The sequence below is a fragment of the Metopolophium dirhodum genome, chromosome 1 (genome assembly GCF_019925205.1).
Source record: "Metopolophium dirhodum isolate CAU chromosome 1, ASM1992520v1, whole genome shotgun sequence".
Taxonomy (NCBI): Eukaryota; Metazoa; Arthropoda; class Insecta; order Hemiptera; family Aphididae; genus Metopolophium; species Metopolophium dirhodum.
The window spans coordinates 108,978,407-108,991,197 of NC_083560.1; the positions used below are offsets into that span (position 1 = coordinate 108,978,407).

The 12,791-nt window shown below is 32.8% G+C and overlaps 5 protein-coding genes across 5 annotated transcripts; 2 read left to right on the forward strand and 3 right to left on the reverse strand.

Annotated features, from left to right (window-relative positions):
• The first annotated feature begins 689 nt into the window (after positions 1-689).
• Positions 690-1,878, forward strand: LOC132949655 (uncharacterized). The gene is made up of 3 exons (XM_061020646.1): positions 690-1,397; positions 1,466-1,525; positions 1,600-1,878. Exons 1-3 carry the CDS (start codon positions 690-692, stop codon positions 1,876-1,878), a joined length of 1,047 nt encoding a protein of 348 aa, XP_060876629.1.
• A 227-nt stretch (positions 1,879-2,105) lies between these two features.
• On the reverse strand, positions 2,106-3,294 carry LOC132949664 (uncharacterized). Its single transcript, XM_061020656.1, has 2 exons — positions 2,188-3,294; positions 2,106-2,117 (listed from the first exon to the last, which is right to left on the reverse strand). The coding sequence occupies exons 1-2, from the start codon at positions 3,292-3,294 to the stop codon at positions 2,106-2,108; spliced, it is 1,119 nt and encodes a 372-aa protein (XP_060876639.1).
• A 3,565-nt stretch (positions 3,295-6,859) lies between these two features.
• LOC132949674 (uncharacterized) lies at positions 6,860-8,201 on the forward strand. Its single transcript, XM_061020668.1, has 2 exons — positions 6,860-7,698; positions 7,805-8,201. The coding sequence occupies exons 1-2, from the start codon at positions 6,860-6,862 to the stop codon at positions 8,199-8,201; spliced, it is 1,236 nt and encodes a 411-aa protein (XP_060876651.1).
• A 1,108-nt stretch (positions 8,202-9,309) lies between these two features.
• Positions 9,310-9,955, reverse strand: LOC132933606 (uncharacterized). The gene is made up of 2 exons (XM_060999874.1): positions 9,940-9,955; positions 9,310-9,875 (listed from the first exon to the last, which is right to left on the reverse strand). The coding sequence occupies exons 1-2, from the start codon at positions 9,953-9,955 to the stop codon at positions 9,355-9,357; spliced, it is 537 nt and encodes a 178-aa protein (XP_060855857.1). The 3' UTR covers positions 9,310-9,354.
• A 274-nt stretch (positions 9,956-10,229) lies between these two features.
• On the reverse strand, positions 10,230-12,260 carry LOC132949681 (uncharacterized). Its single transcript, XM_061020681.1, has 5 exons — positions 11,090-12,260; positions 10,909-11,019; positions 10,541-10,851; positions 10,392-10,480; positions 10,230-10,284 (listed from the first exon to the last, which is right to left on the reverse strand). Exons 1-5 carry the CDS (start codon positions 12,258-12,260, stop codon positions 10,230-10,232), a joined length of 1,737 nt encoding a protein of 578 aa, XP_060876664.1.
• Positions 12,261-12,791: the final 531 nt, after the last annotated feature.

Consider the following 12,791-nt stretch of genomic DNA (forward strand, 5'->3'; position numbering starts at 1 on the left):
ATGAAATCTGTACCTTCCCACGAAATGCTATCATACCTAACAAATACCTATTAGTGAATAACATAATAATCGCAGACATATTGTAGACTCTTGTCTCTTAGATATACCTAACAACAACAACAACAACAAATTAAAATATCTATTAGTGAATAACACATTAATAATCAATCTATACTAAAAAATAACTTAATCACTTAATAACAACAACAACAAATTAAAATATCTATTAGTGAATAACACATAATGAAATCAGTACCTTACCACGAAATATTATCTATTAGTGAATAACACATTAATAATCAATCTATACTAAAAAATAACTTAATCGCTTACAAACAATAATAATTAAGTAAATATAGTATTATTGAATAACACATTAATAACCAATATAATATATTAAAAAATGTCTTAATCACTTACACGTTAGACTCTTAGATAGCTTAATATTATATCTCCTACCAATTAATGGACCCATCCACACCCATCTTGCCTCCGTATGAGCCGACATTCATTCAGTCTGTTCTCAGTCTTACACAATTGTAATTCTCCTCTACGTTTCTATCAGTCTCATAAATTGATCGGTGCTTATAATTTTTTCAAGTCTTATATTATTTTATAGTGTTTATTATTTTTTCCGAGTCTTTTAAAATTTAAAGTGTTTTTTACTTTTTAAAATCATTTTTAAAAACATGGCTGGTTCAATCGCTGACAACGCTACATTATACAACGAGAAGAAGGCTTTCGCATACGTTCCTCCATCACCACCGGCTGACCTCATCGAAGCTACAAGCTACACGTTGGACTTCACGGCGAGAAAATTTATACTTGTCGGTATCGATCCGACAGAACAACTTCAAACAGTTGTACTCTTATTAACATCATCACGTTATGTGAAAATAAGTACAGATTTTCTAAGACGGATATTCTCACTTATGGGTAACATACTATCATTTATATTAGACACGCCGCAAAAGTATAAGCGAACCACATTTCTCGAAACCGATGCTTATAAAATATCAAGTATGGTGTATAACGGTTCAAACGTTCTGGTAATTGAATCCAAGACTGAAGATGGATGTAGAGTTTTATTAAGTCGTTCAGATTTAATAAAACTCCAGGAAATAGAATGGTGTATTACTGCTAGTATTAATGAAAAAGAAGAAAAAATAAAACCAGCAATTATTAAGCAAATTAGTGATTATTGCGAGTATTTGATGGAAAAATGCTTGCAATCGGATTCACCGCCTAACAATTTGAGGGAAATGGAAATTTTCATTCGGAACGTTGAAGTCAGACAGAGTAAGAAGACACCTAACCTCGGTCAAATTAAAATGTTTGCGACTAAACAATTGGCCGAACTTTTTATGGCTCATCGAAAAGTACAAAACTCAGAAGTGGTAATTTATAAATATAATATTAAATACAAACATATATTTAATCAAGTTTTATTTTTTTTTAATTTTAGTTACAGTACGAGTATTCACAGATATCGCCAAACTATTCTCCAGGCAATAATATAGCTAAAGTAATTTATAAAATATTCACGTTATATACGCGTTCATCTCATATAATATTAATTATTAATTTTGTTTTGTTTAGTCTATCGGTGAACGCGATGGATCTATCAACAGTCTACCGCCACATACATCCGATGAATATGAGTTAGATGCACAATACCCTCCATGGCATCACAACCCAGATCTATACCTACGCCAACAAGCTTTAGTAGTTGATGAGAATGATGGTCCAACGTCATTCTCGATTCAATCACCACCAGCATCACCATCTTTTTTTGACAAGCCCTCTGCAGATATATCAAGTAAGCGGAACGCTCAACACCTCACATCATTACACAGAGTAAAACGTAAGGTTATATAATAAATTGTAGAAACTAAAAATATATGTAAAATAAATAAAAATGATATATAAAATTCGTATTTTCATTTATTAATTTTAAGGTTTACAATAAATATTTAAAAGGTTAATATTAAGCAAAATAAAATAAAAATATTATCATTTATAAATAATAAGGTTTACATTAAATATTTACAAGGTTCTTACTTCTCCATTAAATGGATTATAAGTTATAATTTGGTCATGTAATATTAAACAATATGCTGAAGTTGAAACCGGGAACGCTTCGTCGGCTTCTAGTTCAATTCTGAGGTCAACAGTTGACATTTTCACATTGTCGTTTTGTCGGCTCATGTCAACGACTATGATTGGAGACAGATTTTTGAAATCTGAACGGTTCAATAGAGGTGTCACATCATCATGGCCGTAGTAAGATTTTTGGAACTCTGCATACGCGCGATATAGTGTCGCCACCTTATTTTTGGTAAAGTCGTTTTGAAAATCTTCGTAGGGAAATACTTCAGAGTTCAAATAGACTTTCAAGTTTTTAATTTTACAATGATCAAAATATGACATTGGTTTACTCGTGCTATTTTTCCTATCAGTTTGAAAGCCAATGATAACATATCTAGGTTTTTCTAATTTGTTCGATGTCTTTACTTTCCACGAATGCGAAGTGTTTTGTGGTAAAAATGGATATTCACACAGTTCCCACGATCTAAATGCACATGTTAGAGGTTTTTGATTGTTGACTACTTTTAACAGTCTAATTTTTTCTCTATCGCTAACTCTCACTATAGGTATTCTCCACAATATTTTTGTTATATTTATTTTAACGTCTTTTAGTTTAGGAACGTCTGCCACAACTTCATTATTTTTATACTGTTTGATTGCATTTAAATCGATCGACGCTCTATTTAATATGAGCTGCTGATTACAATTTATTAAAATTCGTTTATAATCTTCACAAAAACCAAACAAATCTTTAAGATTAATACATCCATTGAAATTGTCGCCATCGATAAAGTCTTTATTCACATTTTTAAAATCATTGTCCCAGGCAGCATTGTGGTGTGATGAAATATTCGTTTTATTGTACGAGCAATATCCTTTTAATGTGGTTGATATACCTGGATTGACGAGTTTTTGAATCTGAGTACCGTTTATTTCATATTTCATTTCGGAGAAAAGAAATGCCAGTCCGTTATTTATAAATCTAATCTCATCAGTTATTTCTACAGGTTTGGTTATTGTCCCCTCGATGTAAATATAACTCTCGCACGGTAGTGTATAAGACTCGGTGTTATGTAAAGCAATACGCACCTCATCATTATTAGAGAGAGCGGACGTAGAATAAGGTAAAAAAGAATGATAATCAATTTGAGTTATTTTACAATCGTCGATGTATCCAGCCGTGACGTCTAAATATGTGTCGTCCATATTAAATGACGTTTATAGAGCGTAGAAAAGCCAAATTGTCGGGCGTTAGACTGTATCTAGTCTGTTTTCGTCTCGAATATTTTTTCTTCTTCGGAGTTGTTACCTTGTTAGTGTTTTTAACACGACTAACGGGTTTTTCATATGCAGACCTATTTATATTGTAAAATTGAAGACCCATCACGAGTCTTGAATTAATAATCGTATCGATACCGGCTCGCCTCGTAGATCGATCAACTCGTTGTCTTGATTTTTCAAAATTATACTGGCGTGTGTTATAGATGTAGAATTAAGTGGGTAAAAAACCAAATGTCTTGGTACCTCTATTATTTTATAGCCTGGAGGTACATTCGGATAAAACTCGTGTATTGTATGGCACTGCTTACCGTTGACGAATGAACCCATAACTAGGTTTGAATCGATATATATACAGTTTGTTTTTGTAATATTGACCAACGTATCTGATTCGTGATTGACATTAGCTGCATATTTACGATTTTTAAAACCCAACAACTGTCCTATACTATTAGACATGCGAAAATCTACAGTTTCGCTACAAAACATTGTACATTTTAGTGTATTATTATCCGCTCTCAACTCGAATAAAGTATCAGAATTATGTAAAACACGTTTTATAGCCGCCTCAATTTCATTCAACTCGTAAGAGCCGGTAGGTATTACATAGCTATCGCTATTCGTATTATTATCATTATTGTATATGAAGCATATTTTATTACACTTTTCGTTTACATTAGGAATAGAATTATTCGTTTGAAAACCTAACAGACAGATCTTAGCATTTTTACCGACTTCTATCGATGGAAAAAAGTCACATGACAATTCGCTTGAGTTACCGGTTAACGTTATAGTGTACATGATAAAAATTTTAAGCACAGATGACCACAGTTTGTTGTGTTATATTTCTGATGTCTCTCGTAGTTGTATTCGATATTGCAACCGTTGAAATATTTCTGTAATTCTAGCGGTGGCGTTAAATTTCCATAACTATCATAATATTTAACTTGTTTTCCGATTTTCTTATACGCTACCCAATGAGTACCTGTACCGTTTTCGATGTCTAAATTAACTACAGCTGACTCTCGATGTTTTGCTCGTCGAGGCAACTTGTCTCTAACAAATACACCAATGAAATGAGGAATTTTCAACATGTCAACGTATTTTATAATCTCATAATCGTACAACGCTCTATTGGGTAACGTAGAAATTAGTTTTTTGACCTTGATTTCTTAACTGAACCGCCCTTGTGTGGTGCTAGGTATAAACCTTTACCTTTTACGATTTTATAAGAACTGCCCTTGTGAGGAGTAAGATATAATCCTTTGCCTAGATGAATAGGTGTGTTTTTTCCAGAATTTAATTCTTTCACGACTTTTACTATATTACCTACTCCACCGGTAAGCGCGCCTAATGCCGATAAACCAGCAAAAATAGGAATTAAAGGTAGAACACCGCCCTTTTTCGGTATTGGTATAATTCTTGGTGTTTTAGTTTTCTTATTTTTATTTTTTTTAATTTTTTTTGCAGCTGACAGACATGTTCTTACTAATTTCGTTATATTATTTTCATTCATTTTATTTTTGATGGAATTTTTAGCAGCCAAAACTATTTGTTTAAATCCACAACCAGCTCCAATCTTACGTTTGGCCTTCATGACTGTAGTAACTAGCCAAGACGCCGCTTTTTCCTTGATATCTGTGTTTTTAGATTTAAACACTTCCCAAGCCTGATTTTCTAATACTTCGTCTGCTCTATGTCGATCAGTTAGCGAATTACTTTCTTCGTATGCGATATCATGCGCTCTAGCCAACTCGTCAAGTCGGTTTATACCACGTTCTCCTCGTGCTAATCTTTGTTTCAATTTGGTTCCGGGGCCGGTAAATCTATAACAAATATATAATTTAGTTATGATTTAATAATAATCATATAATACAATGACTTACCTATAGCCTGGTAAATGTAATTCCACGGGTAAATGATTTATAACAGAGTTAATAAGACCGGAGCCTTTATTGTTGTTTCTCTTACGAACGTGAGACATCGTGTGACGCTATCGCTAACATAGCACCTATATTTATAGTGAAAATTAAAAAAAAATGCGCTTTATCGAACAAGAGAAAAAACTCCGAATTTATAATATTGATTCTCCCGAGACAATTCAACAGAGACATGGAGAGCTTTTTCCAAATACGATAAGGTCGTTGGTACTTGGCAGCTCGGGGTGTGGTAAAACCAATCTGATTTATTTTCTACTAGTCGATGAAAATGGGTTACGATTTGAAAACGTATACATATACTCCAAGACACTGGAACAACCTAAATATAAATTATTAAAACGTATTATTGATGGAATAGATGGTATGAAAATTTTTACCTTTTTCGAGAATGATAAAGTAATTCCACCCGAGAAAGTTTTACCAAATTCAATTTTTATCTTGGACGATGTTATTGGTGAACACCAAAACGTAATAAGAGATTATTTTTCTCGAGGTCGCCACAATAAAATAGATATATTCTATCTGGCTCAGAGTTACTCAAAAGTACCAAAACAGTTGATACGTGACAACGCGAATTTAATAGTATTATTTAAACAAGACGAAACAAATTTAAAACATGTGTACAACGAGCACTGTTCGGGCGATATGTCATATACACAATTTAAACATTTTTGTATAACATGTTGGAACCGTGACAGGTTTACATTTGTTGTTATTTGTAAAGATAGCGAACGTGATAACGGACGTTATCGTTTTGGGTTTGATACTTTTGTAGTTATATAAGATGCTACAATTAATAGATATAATCATTTAAAACGCAGTCATGACGGAGGCAACTACTGTTTTAGATGAGCTAGTTAAAGCTAAGGAAAGTATTAAACGTAAATATATCGCATTAAAAACAGGTTCGGATAATGTTCAACAATTAATGACACAGACATTAAAACCAATTATCGATCCTTTAACTAAAATATCGAATAAACCTCGATTGAACAAAGAAAATACTGACAATAAATCAAAAAACTTGATATCGGACTACAATCAACAAGAAATTGAAAATTGGTTTCAGTCTACAGACTTGGATAAAATCTATGGTCCGAAAAAACTTCCAAACGGACATATTATCTTGGGTAAAAAAGAAGTAAAATTCTTAGAAAACACTTTACTTATCGACAGTAATGTTTATACCTTAACCTCGGGTCTTATACAGTTATTATTTTTGAAAAATCCACTCGTTTATACCGAAAACGAATTAGAGGTATATAAATCTATATTGAGTCAAACATCGGTACATTTATCTGCAGTTGGAAATAAAATAAAAAAGGGTGGCACAAAATATTCAACAATTATTAGTAAATTATTCCCTTCGGGCGATGGACTGTCTATGAAATTACAGAAAAATAACTTAGTGTATTGGGACAATCCAAACGAGTTGGTCGATCGATTACGTCTACTTCTCGCGTCAAAAGCAGCTGGCAATACAAGCGTTTCAAACGAAATAATATCGATTTTCAACGAATTACACGAGGCCGGACTAATAAAGCGAATTCCAGATGTCTAAACGGGAAATCGCTAACGAACTTCACAAACCAGTAAGGAAAAATTTCACTAGGCGTAGAGTTAACGTATATGGGAAAAATGATTTATGGCAAGCCGACTTGGTTGAAATGATATCATATTCAAAGATAAATGGTGGTTACAAATACATCCTGGTTGTGATTGATTGTTTTACAAAATTTTCTTGGGCAATACCGTTAAAGTCTAAGACAGGTAAAGAAGTTACTAGTGCAATGTCTACAATATTACTTGATCGCTCACCAAAACTTTTACAACTCGATAACGGAAAAGAATTTTACAACACCACTTTTGATGCTTTGATGACCAAGTATGGCATACACAAATATTCAACTTTCAGTATTCTAAAAGCGAGTATAGCGGAAAGGCTTAATCGTTCTTTGAAGGGGAGAATGTATAAGGAGTTCACTGCACGTGGGTCACACGAATGGGTTTCAATTTTACCAAAGTTGCTTCATGAATACAATAATTCACGACATAGGACTATAGGAATGACACCGATACAAGCAGATTCCAACCCCGCTTCGGTGGTAATAAAACATCGTGAAATTAATACTGTAAAAATCAAATTCAAAGTTGGCGATAACGTTCGTATCAGTACACAAAAAGGCGTATTTACAAAAGGTTATCTACCAAACTGGTCTACGGAAATATTCAAGATTATCAAAATAAATAAAACATTACCCGTTACTTATCAATTACAAGATTATATGGGCAAACCTATTGCAGGTTGTTTTTACTCTGAAGAAATATACAAGACCAATTTCCCAAACGAATATTTAATTGAAAAAATTATACGTAAAAAACAGAATCAAATGTATGTCAAGTGGTTAGGATTTGATAATACACATAATAGTTGGATAAATACACGCGACGTTAAAAAATAATATCAGTCGTTTTATAACTATGAACGTGTTCGGTAGTTCTCAAGCGAGTGATACTAAAAGAATTATATCAGATATTCAGTCAAGTAACAAAATAATTCTAAACGATGTGAAACTCCAACAGAAAGAAATCGATACATTGAAAAGTAATATTGTTAATCTATGTGATAAGATACAATTGCTTGAAAATAATATTCAATCAAGTAATAAGTCTTTATTAAATTGTGAAAATCGTATGTCGCAGCTATTTAATGACTGTGCTGAAACTAGTACAGCAATCGCTATCCAGGGACTCGACGTTGCCCAATTAAAAGCTGAAATAAATCGTATAACTGGAATATTTGATGAAAATTCATTACCGAATCATGGAACATATATTTCAGATTTAAATTCACGTTTGATAATCCTGGAAGGCAAAAATATTAAGAAAACTTAATTTTACATTTTGGTATGCGGTATTGAAAAATAATTTCAGTCAAGCTGTATACACCGTCGTGTTTAGTAGTCCTATGCCAGTGTTAAAATATTTCTGTCTTATAAAATATTGTGTAATATATATTACTAGTAATTTTTATATACATTTAATAAACCTGAAATTATGTCGTCGGCCATCGCAGACATGCAATGCGTTCTTGGAGCAAACAATAAATATTTTATTAAAGAATTATCTATAGTCGACACAGAAACATGGGCGAGCCAGCATTGGATTTTTAAAAATTCTAAATGCAAGCAGGACAACAAATCTCGTAAAACTAATAAGTGGTTAGAACATAACTATCATAAACTTACTATAGAATATGGTGATATCGAGTATGAAGAACTAAGTAGAATATTGAACTCTTTAAAGTTCTCATGCATTTACGTCAAAGGGGAGCAGAAAAAACAGCTTCTTACAGAATTTATACCTCACGTCACACTCATCAACATCGAAGACCTTGGATGTCCACGTTTAGATCAAATATGTGATGATGAGACTCTACCTTGTTGTATTTTTCATATGGAATTTAATCCAAAACAATGTACATTCTATAAAGTATTTGCTATAAGAAAATGGTATATAAATAATTCGTAAAAAAAAAAAAAGTGATTGTATACATTATATTTAATAAACATAATATTATACGTTAACATTGCTTTTTTTATATGTTTTAATTAAACACAATGATTCCTATCTAATATATTTATATAGGAAAAAAAACTGTACAATAAACAAATAAAAATATAATTAAATATGTATATATATATATATACATATATATACATATGGCTACTATATGGCTTTTGCATTAATCATTCTTAATAATTTCTCAATTACATGCTTACAACGTAAATACAAATTATTCTAGTAATATATATATACAATGCTATTTACAAGTTGAATATATATAATATTTTAAAAAGAACTGATAGGATTATTTAGTATTGTACTTAAGAAACTCTATCATAAAACTTTTATCAAAATCTGACCATTTACGTCCTTCGCCATCAACCTCAAAATCAAGTTCCGACCACTCCATAGTTTCTCCAGGTTCATCTTCCCTATAAAAAAAAAAATTAAAATAATTTGAAAAGTAGTTAGTCTTAATAACTTACTCTATACTGTAATGTCCATGAGCTAAGGTATGGATTTTATCGAGCAATACCACTCGCTTATCATCGTAATTATTGTACGTTAACTTTTTAGTTTTTATAGTCATAATTTGGTGTTTGAACGATCTGATTGATACATTCTCTTGATATGCCTCCACTCCAGCTTCTCCAAACAAACACTTCTTGTGATCTTCAAACGTCATATGGTTTTTAACCACATGAGACCGTATTCCTTTTGCTTTTATTTTCTCTCCTCCCACTCTATCTTTTTTATCTTTCTTCTCGTCCTCTTCTCCAGCATACATTTTAAAAGCATATGATTTAGCCCTCAACCCACAGAACTCCGTAATAATATGCCCATTAACTTCATCGGAGAAGTATCCAGGTACCTTCCTCCTCACTGTAGTGTAGCAAGGATGAATAGGAGACAAGTCAGATGTGTCTACTCTATTCAACAAGTTAGGGTTGTTAAGTAAGTCTTTATAAAAGTCGTCAGTTTTAATAAAGTATATCAATGAATCTGAAATAATAATTAATATATTATTTACAACGTACATACAAGAGGTTAGTTTAAATATATTTACCTGTGTCAGTATACATAAGCTCGATATTATCATTATAATGTTTCTTCATAACATTATAATGATAATCGTACATCATCGTCTTGGAAATGTCAAGTACTGCAAATCCTATATAAAAATAAATGTGTTAATATAATAATTGTATAATACTTAAATTTATAGTATATTTACCAATATATATAGGTTTGTCAAAAGTAATGATCTTGTTTTCCAGTGCGACCGCGTTCAGGTTTTCACTATACCTAGTCGAATGCTTAAATGTCGTTTTATTAATAAGTCTTTGTAACCGTCTCTCACATGATACTAACTCCATCTTCATTTCCTTCCTTTTCGATTGCATAGTTTTCCCTAGAAAATTAAAAAACTGTTAGTAAAATAATTAAATTAAATTAAATAAATAAAGTAACATACCAAATACTGCGTTATTCATTAATTTAAAAAAATCTTTTTCAAACTCATTCTTCGCCTTCTTCCTCATCTCTGTGTTCAGGTTAATATATTTTGACAACCAATCCGACTGATCAAACTCCAAAACTCTATGTACCTATATATAAAAAATAATGTTAAAAAATAGTTTAAAATCTTATAAAATATAAATATTTACCTTTTCAACTATTAAACCGTTCTCTATAGCCTGCTGTAGGTTTCTGTAATGAATGATGTAATTTTTCTTCTTATCAAACGTTGTCATCAGTTTCCGTACTTTAGATCCACGCGGTATACTATTTTGCGGCAGGAAAGGGAGGTCATTATGTTTATCATGTAAATGTTGTGGATATGTTACATCTATCTCATACACTCGTCCTTTATCAGATTTCGCTTTCATCTCACTCAATCCATCTAAACTGGGTTCAACCCAGTTGAACCCACCGTACGGCATGTACTCTGACATTGCCCACCCGTACAAGTTGTTACCTATAAAGTATAAAGAAGATTAAAAAGTTTGAAAAAATAAATTAAATATATTCTTACAATCCTGATATATAATCCACGATTTATCCTTAGTCTTGTCATAACCCGGTGCCTTCACATTGTTCGCCTTCGCGTACCGCATACACGCCTGCACCAATCCACCACGAATACCTATTAAAAATATATATATAAGATTATTATTATATGCATATTTTAAAAATTCAAATAATAATATACTGACCATTCTCAAACATCAATAACATATTGTAATCAGACAACAACGCCAACTTTTGACCTGTAAACTTTAACATAGCGTCAAAACTTAATCCGGGTGCGGTGAAATAGTGTGCTGCGTCTAAATTGTATGTTGACATACATAGATCACGGAAGTTTTCGAAAACATCCGCCAACAGCAACACATCGATTTTCAAATATAAATCGGAATATTCACCCAACGTCTTACACCCAAAGTGGTCCCAGACCTCCTTCGCATGCTCAAATTCTGCCTCCTTAATCCCCGACTCAGTCAATGTACTATAAAAATCTCTCTTTCGTGGTAATACCTTATCGTTCAACTTGTTCCAGCTATCGGTGTACTCATACGGGTATACCCCCTTCCGCGTTACGAGTGGCATATCTCTGGCGACAAAATGTTTCGCTGTCTCACGGAAGTTCTCAAGACCTGGTGTTATTAAGTTTTTAGCCAGAGACGATAAACCCGATGCCATGAACCTGAATGTATCGATAAAGCGAACAGTGAAGGTACTACTTATATACTTGGAAAAAGATATAAATTTCTCCTCACTGTTCGGTATAACGGATATAGACTCAGTGTCATATCCAAGTTCGGTAATTATAAAGTGTGAGTCGTAGTTAGACAAGTTATGGAAAAATACGGGGACAAATTTAGGTTGTTGTAACCCTAAGTTACACTTCGAGCACAAAGTTTGCCTAAATTTGCCCGTCAGATGGTCATGATCCTTAACTTTATCGACTCCGGCTAAACTACATTTACACAGATTACACTCGGTACACACTTGATGTGTTTTTTCTTGGTTCTTAGTCATAGTCAAAGGTATATTCGTCTTCATCAAGTTCTCGATTTTCCGACTCACTTCAACTATCGCTTCTACAAAGTGCCTAGCCACGTCCTTACGGTCCTTGTCTCCTCTGTATAATACCGGTCTTGTCGGTATCTCGTACTCCTCCAAAAGTTCCACCGGTACGTTCGCACTCGCCTTCACCAAATATCCATAGCTCATCGCCTCATGTTTTTGAATTATTTTCGTGTTTTTCCCCATACTCTCATCAGTTTTTTCCAACAAAGATTCAAAATCCGCATAAATAACAAATGGGTGTCTAACCGTATTTTTCCATAACTTGAATTCAAGGCAATCCCCCTCTTTCGGCATGTCTGGCCGTATCGGTTTGTGTGCCCCACAAATCAGCTTATGCTGCTCCAGTCCCGCCTGTCCACCTAACTTGAATTTTAAACTTTGACGTTGGGGCGATTATAGGTAGCCTCGAGTTTAAGATTAAACTTAATTGCTCCTAGTTGAACACGTGTTTTTAATAATTGAATTAGTTCAGACTCGAGTGAGTGAATAAAGTCTATATAGTTCACTATCCCCCCTATATTTCTAGCATAGTACCAAACAATTTTTCGGTTTGCAGACGATGATATTTCTATGAACCCTGGTGATTTTACTAGATTCAACCTAACCCTTTTAGCATTAGCAGCCGAGGTGGTATTAGCAGTCGAAACACGTTTCCCGTTAACGGCAACGGTGTAAGAATCTTAAAAAATAAAAAATAAAAAACTTAATATTAATATCTAATGAAAATAATACCGTATCTATTAAAAATCTAATTATCCTCACGAATCTTAAAAAATCTTCTGATATAACTACAAAGTTATAAAAATGTCGACATATAATAAAAAT